Raw genomic sequence first — 13,792 nt, 5'->3', positions numbered from 1 at the left:
TTGCCATTGGTTCACCCTCCAATGGCCGCTGCAGCTGGCGCACCGCGCTGATCCGAAGCCAGCAGCCAGGTGTTTCTCCTGGTCTCCCATGGGGTGCAGGGCCCAAGAACTTGGGCCATCCTCCACTGCACTCCCAGGACACAGCAGAGAGCTGGCCTGGAAGAGGGGCAACCGGGACAGAATCCGGCAACCCCGACCGGGACTAGAACCTAGGGTGCCGGCACCATAGGCAGAGGATTAGCCTATTGAGCCACAGCACCGGCCAGGAGCACATTTTCAAAAAGCAGTGAGACTAGTAGCCTGTGAGTGCCTAAATACGCATTGTACCGTGATAATCCTGCATCCGAGCCTCAGGAGGAGGGGGTCCTGCCACCTTTCGGGGACTACTAAAGAGTGTCATTTTTCATGTTAGATCGCTCATGGCTGCAGGAGAAGGTAAAGATTGAAAAACTGCAACAGAAAATTCAGCTGGCACTTCAGCATGTCCTACAGAAGAATCACCGAGAAGACGGAATCTTAACCAAGGTGAGAGCCAGGCGTTTTTGGGAGGCCTGGCCAGAATCAGCCCCTGGCACAGACAGACCTTATTTCCAGCATCCCCTGAAGTCATGACAGTCCCCCCAAGCATCAGTAAGCCACAGGCTACAAACAGAAATAGCCACGTTGAAGAACCCTAGAGGGCCAACGCTCATAGTTCAGGTTAAATTCTATTCGTGGTCATCAATTATAAAGTATCCTGCAATAATAGAGGGAATTTCAGCCTTAATATATTCTGGAAATCCTCTTCCTATTCCCTCAAAATCGGCCTTAAAGCAGAATTAACACTCACAGGGATATATATTTTAAAAAGAATCTTTGAATTGGAAGGACGGACTTATGAAGGAATGACAAAGTAGGAAACCATATATTTCATATAGTTCCTTTCCCATTAAATTCATTCATAATTAAGTGACTTTTGTGTTTTCTTTCTTCATTTCCTATCACTCCCCTGTATTCAGGGCATACGATTTCACTTTTGCTAGTTATTATCTTTCATAATAAAAAATATAATTAGGATGTCAATTGAAAATATGCTAATATCTTTCAGCGGTAATGCGAATAGTATGTAGTTTGGTCTTGGCAAAAAAAAAATAACCTTCCTTCTCAAATTATTTAATGTGTTTTATTTTATAGAGAATTATTTGAATGGTTTTGGTTTTGGTTTCCTGTTGGTTTTCTTTCCTCCTGACAGTTGGGTTAGGTCAGAAAGAGGAAACCAGGGACAAATTGCTGTTGTGTTGTTGATAGTACATCTGTTAAATGAATGAGTGGGGTAGGGTTGGGAGATGGAAGAGAGAAGAGCTTCCCTCTCTTTCCCATCTTCTCACTCAGTGCAAGGGTACTGTTAGGTCCTCTTAGGACCTAGAGCACCTAACATACCGACAAGATCTGCTGAAAACATCTCTCAGAGAAGATCATCGTGAGTTGAAATACAAAGTGGCCTGCCTTTGTATAGTGCTGTAGAGTCTGAACACATTTTGGCAAACTTCACTCTTTCTCTCAGCTGTTCAGTGGCCGGTGTGTGGACTCTCGTCCAGGCCCTCTGAGTTAGTCCTTTGGCTCTGCCCAGGAGTTGCTCTGTTATTGGCAAAGCTTTCATTGAGAAGAACAAGCTGTCACTGGAGTTGACTAGTATCAGTTCTGCGTAAAGTATGTGGGGGAGCCCACCATCTACTTACAGGGTTCTCAACCCCGATGGCGGCCCCCTTCTCCACCTCCACCACCACCATCACCACCCCCTTCTTTTTCTAAGGTAGTAAAGGGCTAGGTTGGGAAGGGTCGAGCAGGAGGAGGCTGGAGCCGTGGGTTCTGGTCTTGACTCTGCCACTGACAAAGTGGGCCTTCTTTTGCCTGTGAACCTCTTTTTGCGTTATTAAATGACTCATCTTCAAAATTGTCGTGGATGCCTGTCTTACCATTTATCTTCGCCAATCCCCTACTCCTGGATCTTCAAGTCGTTTCAGTCATGTTTCACTAATGAAAAGCAGTGTTGGGAGGAAATCCAGAATCCTCAGGTTTGTAACTCTAGTGCCTGTTTGCCCCTAACATCATGTCTTTTCTTCCACTTCCAGCTAATATGCAAGGTGTCTACATTAAGAGCCTTATGTGGACGACATACAGAAAAGCTAATGGCATTTAAAGCAATATACCCAGACATTGTGCGACTTCACTTTCCTCCATTATACAAGGAATTGTTCACTTCAGAATTTGAGCCAGCAATGCAAATAGATGGGTAAATGTATCACCTAAGCACTCCTAGAATGTCTGAAGTACAAACCTGAAAACAAACAAACAAACAAAAAAAAAAACAAAATTAACCGAGACACTTTGTATGGCCCTGCACAGCCCTGGAGCGCCAACACACTGCACATCTTTTGGTGATCGGGGGTCAGGCAAAGGAGGGGAAACCATGAAAACAAATAAAAGTTGAACTTGTTTTTCTCATGCATATGATTTCCATTATGCCTACAGATATGGACCCTTTTTCTGTCGAGACTTCTCGACCTCGATGGTCGACCTCTGTTGACAGCAGCATGAGGGTCCTGAAGTCGGACGATTTCCTTTTTCTTGTAGCTCACTGCCCAGAGACTTTCTGCAGAGTCACCCATCTGTCAGTGACAACAGAGAGTCCAGCAATAATCGGTGACTGGTGTGCATAGCGGAGGTTGCGGCATTACTTTGCACAACTTGCTCTTTGTTTCATGAAGGAAGTTTTTATTATTTTTTTTTCCACCGATTATTGCCAAGTCAGCAGGATGGCATGAAAAGGGTCCATGGCACTAGCAACAATAGCATTATAATATATTACAGGGAAATGGGCATGAAGACTATATATAGCTCAAAGAGATATTGTTTATATATTGTTTTAATTAATATAAAAATGTAGTTACTGGTGTAGCTTTTCCTGTTGAATTGATAAGGCACTTTCATTTTGCACCTTTTTCTTTAAATTAAATGCTAGCGTGTTCACTGTCGTGTCGCATGTGCACCAGAAACACAAGTTAAACTGAGAAGGCTTGGAAGGTACGTCGGGAGGTATTTATGCTGCTGTTTACAAGAGGACTTTTAAAAGACTGGCTGGTCATATCTAGAAATCACCATGTTAGAGGTTTTTTGTTTTTTGTTTTTTCCCACATGTAAAATTTAGAGTTTGAACTCTCCCTAAATTACACCTCGCTTTTTGGGTAGTTTCAGGACAGATGTGTTTATGCTTCATACAAAGTTGAATGATTGCTTGGTGCTGTGGTCTCATACCCTCATGCACTTTTTTTTTTTTCCTGGAAAAAAAAAATGCCATGTTCTGAAGGCAGTATAGGGGGGGGCTTGTTTTATATAATTCAGTGGTTATAATGACACAGTCTCAAATTAGAATTCTCAGTGCTTTGAGAACAAGTCAGTATTGAGAATATTAATTGGAATCTAGCTTTTATTAAAAGAAGGACCCAAAGATTCTATCTGGAGCAAACGCACACTCCCCATGTGAGAACATGAAGCATTTTTTTGGAAGGTTTATGTTCTTGGTCTCATCAAGCAACCTACGACTATTGCAGGGGGCATTAGTTCTAGACTAGTTGTTTCTGAATGCTACTACTCTCAAATATTGCTCTCCATATTTTATAGACAGGGATAGTAGGGAGGGTGAGGGAGACATACAACATTGCTCCAGTTTCTTACTTAAATATTAAATATCTTCAGCCTTTGAAGTGAAGTTGATGCTTGCCGCAACCATGGACTCGTATTTATCTTCACTAGAAAACTGTGGACTGTAATTTATTTTATTAATTATTTAGAAGAATGCCAGGCTTTTGTGTTCAGGGGAGAAACATTGCATTGTCTTGTTTGTGTGTGTGTGTGTGTGTTTAACAATCCCAGTGGGAGAAGGAGGAAGAAACAGTCGGATGAACACGTGTGTGTATTTTTAAAACAAGTGACTTTTTGGGAATGTAGGCACTTGGAAGATGATGTCAGCCACTCTAGGGTGATAGTCAAACTATTGGTACTACATCAGAGACTATGCTTGTTAAAGGAAAGAACCTTTCCCATGGAGTAAAGGTAGCGTTCCTAAGAAGCCCCTTACATCAGAGAACAGGTCTTGTCTCCCACAAGGGTCCCTCCAGAATTTTCCACAGGAACCTGCGACTAATTCCCAGAGCACCTGTTTTTATCTCCACTGACTTTCTAGCTCATTTCCTTGAGGGACTTGGGAAAGGGCAAGGAGTTACTCACACAGAGTGTGTATGAAGTCTAAAAATCTTTTTTTTTTTTTTTCAAAAATATAGTAAGGATTTAACCATAAAAAGAAGACAAGAGTAATATTTACTTAAAATTGTTACAGGCATATTAAATTGTGTGTTTATATAGAGAGGTGAGCTGTCAGCATATAGTATTTATATTTGGGCAAGAAGGGTTAAGTCAATTTTTTTTATTTAATTAAGCATAGTTCCTTTAAAGATCAATAGTATTTATACTCATAAAAGAGTACCAAGCTTAGTTATTTATTTGTCCACTTTTTCTCCTATTGTTTCTCCTTTGAGAGAAGACAATGGGGTGGGGGTGTTTTGGGTTTTTTTTTTTTTGGTCAGACTCACTAAATTTGGGGATGGTTCTATTGAAGTATATTAACTTCTTTTTAACCAAAGCTTTCTGAATATGACCAGCCTCAGGTGCTAGTGCGTTAAAGAGCAACTAAACCTAATTCCAGTGTCCATTCATGACATCAGAAGAGCTAACTGAACTTCTTTAAGGGTGAGAGAGAGCATAATGAGGAACTTAGAAGAATTTTGCATGGACCTAATGCAAAAAAAAAAAAAAAAAAAGTGATGCTCTAATCTCAATAATAGTCATGCCGTGGTGACATTGCTTTGACAGCAACGCACGGTAGAATAACGTGATGCTGCTGCTCTGCATATCGGAAAGGAAAGCAGGTGGACTTGGAGAGGAGCCGAATCGTAGAGACAGAGATGTGCTCGGCAAGGCGAGGGAGCAATTGACTATTATTTGGATCTAAGATGGGATCTGAAGTTGAAAATTCAGTTGGAAAAAAAATTGGAAGTCCCAAAAAAAGATGTGAAAAAAACTCTCCGTTTTTAGTTTCTTCCTTATTATGGAAACACCTGTATGGTGACACAAAATACTCAGTGGTACCAGAACAATCATTCTCAATAGTTCTTGGAATCACATTATCATCAGCCAGGCTGCTAGAATGCCTTTGTACAATTGTTTTCTCACATAAGGTAAATAAGGCTTTTTGTGCAAAGCCCGAATAACCTTCTGTTATAATGGTGTCCAGACGGTTGTACTGTTTTGTGAAAAAAACTGGCCTTGGTCACAATGAAAACAAAAGTGCAGATGAAAGTGCTTTTTGGACAGTTTACAAATTGTGTTAAAGCTATGGATATTTTTAAAGTGTACAGCATCCTAATTTGTGTTAAAGCTATGGATTTTTTTTTTTTAAGTCTTCAGCATCCTGATTCACCCTTCCTAAGTTAAGGAAAACATGACTTAAGACACTGCTTCTATGTTTGGTTGTTCTTTATAGTGGGGATACCAGATGTCTGTGAGCGTATGGGGGTGGGTTTGAGGGTCAGGTGAGGAAGGAGTGCGAGTGTGAGTGTGCGTGCATTTGCGTATGGGTGTGTGACGTGTGTGTGTGTGTGTGTGTGTCAGACCGCTTCTAGGCTACTAAGTGTCAATGGAAAAGAAAATGTATTCAAAATACTTAAATCAAAACTAGAAGATGGAAAAAAAAAAGATTTATTCTATTCAAAGCCTTGTCTGGACCACTTTAGAGAGACTTCTATTTTTTTAACCCTTCTATAAATATTTGATGGCACTTGAAATATTCCTGCAATAAAATGTGATTTGTGTAAAGAAAAAAAAAGATTTTGTAATGTGAAACAAAGAAAGAAAGTAATGTAATTTTCTAAAAAAAAAAATACAAACAAACAAACTTTGTATTATTTTCTTGATGGAATTTGTCTATCTGTCTTTGGAAAACTTTTTATTTCATTGAATGTGCCATAGTAGAAATATGTGTTTTTAGTTGTAGACTAAGGAATAGCTAGCAGTTTGTGTTCCGACATTCCAAAATGCAAAACCACCTAGTAGAATCTTTCACGAAAGAGTTTCAGTAGTACGTAAGCTTCTCATTGTTGCTTTTTTGCACATGTTCTTCATTCCTCTCTAGTGCAATATGTACATAGAGCACTTGCGGGTGTACCTTGATCCCTCAGGGAAAAAATACATATTTGTACAGGTTTTTTTTGTTTTTTTGTTTTTTGTTTTTTGGGGGTTTTTTGCGCCTTTTTGTTTTTGGCTAAGGAATGTCGATCGAATCACTTGTAATTGTTGAGGGGCAGCCAGATAATAATCCTAAAGCCACTGTTTCAAACATTGATTGTTTCAATCATCTGTCCTTCCAGTGCTATTATTTTAAGATAATAATAAAAAGTTATTTTCTGACAGTTCTTTGTGCTGACTGGTGAAACAGAAGGGTAAATAAGCACCTTATGATTGACTTACTGTGAATGACAATCCATCTTGGGAACGACAGAAGCCCTTTCATTTGGGAGTTGGGGTTGCGAGTCAGAAACAATGTGCTCAGGGATCTCCTAAAACTCTTAAAAACAGGGTGGCCGGTACTACTGGGACAAATTGTGTTTTTTATTCTTATTAACAATAATAATGATATTATCCCTCCAAAGCACAAGCGAACTGTATAGAACTGTGTGTGTGTAAACTCTTCACTGTTGTCTCATGTTGTTGAGTTCAAAACTTATGTGCTCTTCTGTCTTGTGTGCTTCGAAACACTGACTAACTCCTTCCAGGGCCGTGCAGTTACTCCAGTGTGTTCAGAAGATAATACGTTAACATGCCAGCACAGAGCCTGGTTCGGGGCAGCCTTTGCTTAATCCCTTTGCCATTGCTTGAATAATTCAAGTAATAAAAGTCGTAATAAAAACGTAGCAACATACATTAAGAACTATTTCAAATCCTATATAGTTATGGATTAAGACTTTAGAAATCAGTGCTGAGATGGGAAACCTACCCTATGAGTATAATGAGGGTAGGTCAAAGATGAAACATGTTTTTTTTTTTTTTTTGAAACATTAGTATCTACTGTCTGTCCTTCTCTAGAAGCAAACCAAAAGCACCCATACATAAAGCCACTCTTACTTCCACGATCTGATGAATTGAGTTAAAGACAAAACAAAACCCGCCTGTATGATGGCAACGTGGGCCAGCTTTTAGGGTTGCATGTGAATTACTGAAAAGTAGTTTTGTTCTTACAGTCCTCTTTGTTACTTTCCATAAAGTCAGGAAACTCGGTATCATCGCTGGCTGACTTCCAGAATACACAGAGTAAGATTCACTTATTTCTCCTTACCATAGAGGAGCATAAGTCTGAGAAAATTAAACATGATAAACTTCACCTTGTTATTTTAGATGAGCAAAATGGCAGAATCTTTCCCCTCCATATACACACAAACACAGTATATGAGTATATGAGGGTACTTAAAAAAGTTCACGAGAAATAGAACTAAAATTATGAGTTTGTTTTGGTGCAAAAAGATTTTTTGAAATCCATGCATAGTTTTTTCATAATATGCATTTTCCACATATATTATGAAAAACATTTCTGCACCAAAAAATTTTTTGCACAAAGTAAATTCATACTTTTAATCCCATTTTCTCACAAACATTACAAAGCACCCTTGTATGGGTATAAAAACACATGTGTTATTTATACTTTTTCATGTTATGACAGGTGACTGCCACTTCTTCCCCATGAAGTTATGCTCCAGAACCCCATGGAAACAACTTTTTACCACAGATCCAACTGTGTGCCCTGAAATGCAATTACAACAGCAAAGCTCGATTGATTGCTCACAGTCTATAATACAGGTTTTCATTCTGTCTCTAAACATTATTATGATAAAGAGGTTCTACCACCTTCAGTTACATAGACTTTCCTGTTGCTGCTAATTTTTAAGAGATGAGGAGGCAGAGTACCAGTGTCTGCACAAAGCAGTTCATTTCACTTCTGGGTCTACTTGCTTGTCTATTTGTGTGTAAGTGAAGTGAGATCAGTTTGGTCAGGCTCTTGGAATAATGTAAAATAATAATAATAATAATCCAGAAGCCTGGCTTCAGACCAAGTGCATCTCCATGTTCAACCAGACCTTCAGAACTTAAAGCAATAAATACATTCAGTCATTCATTGATTTATAAATGAGCAACAAAATATTCAGTCCAAATCACAACAACCTGTGTGCAATGACGCAACATAACATGGAGTCTCGTATGGAGAGAGTGAATATGAGTATTTTAAATAGATGTTGAGGGAATCCACGTTTGCCGTTTACTTGAAATGTGCTTTTTCACGGTAGCACTTACCCTTTTCTTCCTCTAAGAACTAATGACAGATAGCTTGCTATCAGCTTTGACATGCTGCACGTGCTGTTGGGTCCTTCTTTAAGGACAAGGAATTCTCTCCAGCGTTCCTGTGTGATTTCTGTCTCATTATTCCCTTCATGTGGATAAGTACTATTTCTAGGAATTTGATCACCATTGAACAGATTGCATATGTAAATGCAGATCATTCTTGAGCAATATAGTGAAAATGATTTCACAAAAAAAAAAAATCCCTACGTACTGTACACATATTCTTGAATCCAAAATTCTTTTCTTATCCACAATGGTCTGAAATCTTATTATCAAACAGTGGTAAAATTTTTGAACATTAGGACATTAGCTGGCTGCTTCTTTAAATGTACCTGTATTGTCTGCCTGCTCCTTTTGTGGAGATGTGTTTTTGTATTGGATGTTTGGGCCGATGGGAGGCTTCAAGCTACAACATATTTTCCCAGTTTAAATATATTTAACATATGACAAACCCCAGACAAGGCTTTTATTATGTATAAAGAACTGCAGTGTTAGGTGGTTTATTTGCAAACCGTTTTCAATGTTGTCCATTTTTATGGCACCTTTAACAATATTCTTGTTTCCAAAGTACAAAAAAAATAGGTTAAATAATCTAGCCATAACTGAATGTCAAGCAATAAAACAAATGATTTTTGTGTATAGACTTAAACGAGATACCAATTTTAGACATCTGCATGTAAATGCAATCTCTTGTTTACTGCTTTCTTCAACTTGAGCAATTGATTCCTTATTTACTATTAACTTAAGAACTTGTAATGGCCTGTAAACATTTTCTCTTACTCTTCTTTCAAATTTACCTTCGTCCCTGCTTTTGAGTCATAATATTTAATGTTGTTCTGCACATCTCTATACAGTTAACTTTTTGGCTTTCATCCTGTATAGATAAGAAAACGTTATATTATAAACAGCCTACTCAGTGCAAATATTTATCTGTTTATCAAATCCACAATATGCTGTATAATACTGGTTTTACTATATAATCTATTTTAGACATAGCTGTTTAGAACTAGAGTGTGCTATTTTTGTGTTTTTCTGATGTGTGGTGCTAGATAAGTTACTTTTGTGAACAAAAAAAATCCCTTTTATTCCTAGACAATACCACCTTTGGGTCTTGTTAATTTCACTGAGTATAACTATATATTTGTATATATATACATATACATATATATATATATATATATTACCTGTACCCAACTGGCAGCTGTATCAGAGTGCTGGATTTGGGACATGCTTTTCTCTTTAAATACATAATATCATATAAATTATTCTAGAGTATATTTAATTAGGATAAAACTACTTCCTTAGTATGGATATTTGACATCCAAAAGGTCAATTTGTTTATAAATATGGATATATGAAAACGTATCAGCATTTATGTTTGCTCCTCAGCTTTATACTGTAACTCCTGAACTGCAAAGTAATTTGCCAGGCCTTCAAGATGCGCAAGAAAACTCTCCCATTTATACTTTTTTCTTCTTACTAGGGAATCCTGTTTTTGTCACCTGACAGTGTTGCATCGTTAGCTCCTATTATAGGTAACAGACATTTATATGAACTATCCCCAGGTGGCTTGATGGCAGAAGAAACTTTTCCTCTGCTGTCTGAGTCCTGAGAAGAATGCAGCCAGCACTGGCACCACACGGGCCACGCTTGCAGACGTTTGTTTTAATACGACCTCACCCAGTTCCATGAATTGAGTGAAGGACTTTCCTTTTCAAAAGCACCTAAGAGTGAGCTTCAGTAACTCTTTCACCCATTCTCCCAGAATCTATTGGCTCTGTTAACAAAAAAAAAAATCTAACTGTATCAAATATCTAACTAAGGATGTAGTTAACCTTATTAAATATTGATTAGAATTGTTCTGTAATATTACTGAATTTGTAAGATCTTTAGCAAAGATTTTTGAGCAATTTATAAATATAGAGCAAATGTTTCTGTTTACTGCACTTTTTATAATTGAAGGTGATAAATTCTCAAGTCATGATTCTTGGCTTCCATGTATTGCATATTTACCCACAATTCTAGACATTTTCCATTTTTATGGAAGAGTTTTCTGTTACCTTAATTATAAACAATTGTGTGGTTAATGAGAGCTAATGTTAACCTTTTAACATGAATTGGCTATGGTTCAGGGAGAAATCTCTTAACAATAATATCATTCCTTGAGTGTCTGACTTGGAAACAGATGGAAACTTTTTTTCCAAGCATCATTTAAACATCCTAAGATTCCCCAGGTTAGAGATTGTATCTCTGCACCTGCACAATGGCCAGCACATGTTAGCATCTGATAGTTATTAAAATGACAACAAATGTGCCCAATTAAAACTTTCTTCCTGGGTTGTTTTGGTAAATGTATAAAGTATGCCAAGCCTTAGGGTTAACGTTTTCTTCTACAACTGAATATAAAAACTGCATTTTAAAAGACCACGTGAAATGCTAACTCTACTTGTGTGTAGGTCTTCAGGATTAAGCACACAAATTTCACAAAACTCTGTGAGTAACAGACTCAGCCTTCTGTAAATATACGTACAGGTTTGGAAACAGTAATACTGTCCCTATAAATACTTGCTGTCTGTTTGGTGTACAGTATGTAAAAACTCCTTTTCTGCCACACTAAAAATGCAAGCCATTTATGGGAATCCTAAAAATAGTATTGACCTAATAAACCTTTGCTAATGATCTTTATTTACAGGATCATCCAGACTTATCACTTACATTGGATTTTCTTTTCATTTCACTCTGACAGTAGTCTGCTTATTTCCAGCTGTTTATTTTATTAAGTCCTGAATTTAAAAAAATATTTTGATTCATTTTGTAAATACAAGCTGTAAAAAAGAGAGATTTAATGTTGTCTTTTAAATACTCTGATTTTCATTCTAATATGAATGTTGTTATATTGTACTTAGAAACTGTACCTTTAATATTACATTACCTTTATTAAAAGTGCATTGAACACATCAATTTTAGATGTGCTTTATGTACTGTTATCCTATAATAAAACTTCAGCTTCTAATGGAACACTCGCCTTGGTTTTCTTCCTTTTGATTGTTTACTAAGTTGCATTGTCATTATTTTCTGCCCGTTATCTTGTCTCTAGTGAATGGTCCAGTGTAACCTTGATAGTTCATGGATGCTCCCAATACCAGTAGTAACAGCATTACCTGCAACCTTGTTAGAAATGCAGAAACCCAAATATCACCCAGACTTAGTCAGTCAGAATCTGCACTTTCCTAAGATCCCAGGTGGCAGATATGCCTATGAAGATTGAGAAGCACTAGTCTATGGTAGAAGACTTAAAAAAAAAATTCACTTTAATTTTGCAAGGGGAAAAATATATACAGGGATCAAGCTGCCTTTTCCATCAGAACAATGTACTGAATTGTGAGATGGCATCCACTGATTAAGATTTGCAGTTGGAAACACACAACTGGGGATCTGGAGGCTACTTCCTGTCTCAAAGGAGAAGGACGTCATATGATTGATTAGTGATGTCTTCCCTGAGTGTAGTAGGGAAATCTTGAATGTATAGTGTACATTTTCACCTTTGCTTTAGAAATCACTTTGATGGAATGGCAGAAATGATGCCAGAAACTTTAGAAATCTGACTTTATCTGCATTTCCTGGCCCCCACTTCCAAGCCGTCTCTTGAATAGATTGCATAATTCATGTTAAATTTGTGGTTCACCCCTAAGTATCACACAGTTAAAACAGTGCAGAAACTTCATTATTATTTTACAAGTAATCTCAGGGACATCCAAATAACAACATATTATGAAGTCGGAATAAAGCTAATTGGGTTGGCATTGTCTCACACACACACACACACACACACACACACACACACAACTATATATATATATATATATATACACACACACTTTAAGTTCAGTTGACATTCAATAAATATTTGAATTGATCCTGAAAGTTGCTGCTTGTAACAATACTCCCCAAATCTATTTTTATTTCCAGCTACCTTGTAGAAGAAGTTTGAGATGATGCCTGTGAAATCTTTGTAGACTGTCAAGTTCTATATATAACTATTCACTACTCTGCAATGTGAGGAAATTAAGAGTCCATGAAAGTAATGGAGTTCAAAGTAAGAAATCTGTCACCTTTAGGTCTTTGCCCAAACCCATGCCACCTCCACCTGCTAAAAATAATTATTTATACTCCTCTGTTCATCTTGGATTAGTTTGCTTGGTTTGAAGAAAGGTACTCAAATTGGAGTATAAAGAGGACAGCTTAGAATTACATTTATAATGGTCTCATAGGAAAACCAGAACAAATGTCAGACTGTTAATAAATTATAGGAAAGAAAAATAATAAACATGAACTTGTCTGTAAGACCTATGTCGCTCCCCGTCTTCGTGGGGGAACGACACTAAACCCTGCGCTGTTCTTTCGTCTGCTCGGCCCTCCCCGGGTTTGCTGCTGGTTCTTCCCGGGTTGGCTACTATCCCTTCCACCTCCGTGGAAGGGCAGTTCCCCCTGGCCGCATTCCCCACTTCCGCAGGGGAGCGGCACACCGCCGGCCGGCTTTCTCGGGGGCTGCACGGGTTCCCTTAGATGTTCCCCATAGATGTTCCTGGTGCATGCCGTCTCTCTCCTCCTTTATAGTCCTCCTCCGCCAATCCTAACTCGGCTGCCCACACGCCGAGTACGCTGCTCTCCAATCAGGAGCAAGTCCTACAGTTTATTAGCTGAACTGGAGGCAGCTGTGCGGAAGCTGTTTACTTCTCTCCCAGCGCCATATTGTGGGAGAGCAGATGCATAGAATAAGTCCTAATTCGAGTAACTTAGTCTAGTCCGGATTGCTCCCCACAACCTAATCACAAGAATAAATTAGTTGTTACTGTTTACTACTCAACTTTTTTTTCCTGGGGCAAGATCCAACAATACAGCCCCTCAAAAGCAGACTTTTGGAACAAGAGTTAAGATGCTGCTTGGGACACTGGGATCACATGTTGCAGTGCCTGAATTCCAATCCTGGCTCCACTTCTGATTCCAGGTTCCTGCTAGTGCACACCCTGCAGAGCAACAAACAATAGCTCCAGTACTTGGGTTCTTGCCACCCACATGGGAGACCAGGATTGGGTTCCCAATTTCTAATTTGGGCCAGGCCCAGTCCCCAGCTACTGTAGCCATTTGAGGAGTCAGTCACAAAATCGGACATTGATGAATCAATCAATCAATCTCACCATCTTAAAAATATTTTAAAAAATATTCCAAAAGGGAAATTTTGTCAGTAAACCCTCCTGGATTCCTGAAGAATCACACCAACAGTTCCCCTCCACCCCACTACTGTCTT

General features: G+C 38.4%; 1 protein-coding gene across 5 annotated transcripts in view; it reads left to right on the top strand.

Annotated features, from left to right (window-relative positions):
- The window catches only part of RORA (RAR related orphan receptor A), a 763,877-nt gene extending 752,375 nt beyond the window's left edge, over nt 1-11,502 (top strand). For all 5 annotated transcript variants that reach the window (XM_051821923.2, XM_051821924.2, XM_017347977.3 and 2 more), the window contains 2 exons: nt 413-525; nt 2,112-11,502. In XM_051821923.2, the coding sequence (XP_051677883.1) occupies nt 413-525; nt 2,112-2,276 (278 nt within the window). In that variant the 3' untranslated portion in view covers nt 2,277-11,502. The remainder of the gene's footprint in view (nt 1-412; nt 526-2,111) is intronic.
- The last annotated feature ends 2,290 nt before the right edge of the window (nt 11,503-13,792 follow it).

Source organism: Oryctolagus cuniculus, chromosome 12 (genome assembly GCF_964237555.1).
Source record: "Oryctolagus cuniculus chromosome 12, mOryCun1.1, whole genome shotgun sequence".
In the NCBI taxonomy this organism is placed as follows: Eukaryota; Metazoa; Chordata; class Mammalia; order Lagomorpha; family Leporidae; genus Oryctolagus; species Oryctolagus cuniculus.
This window is presented reverse-complemented; position numbering and strand designations above follow the sequence as displayed.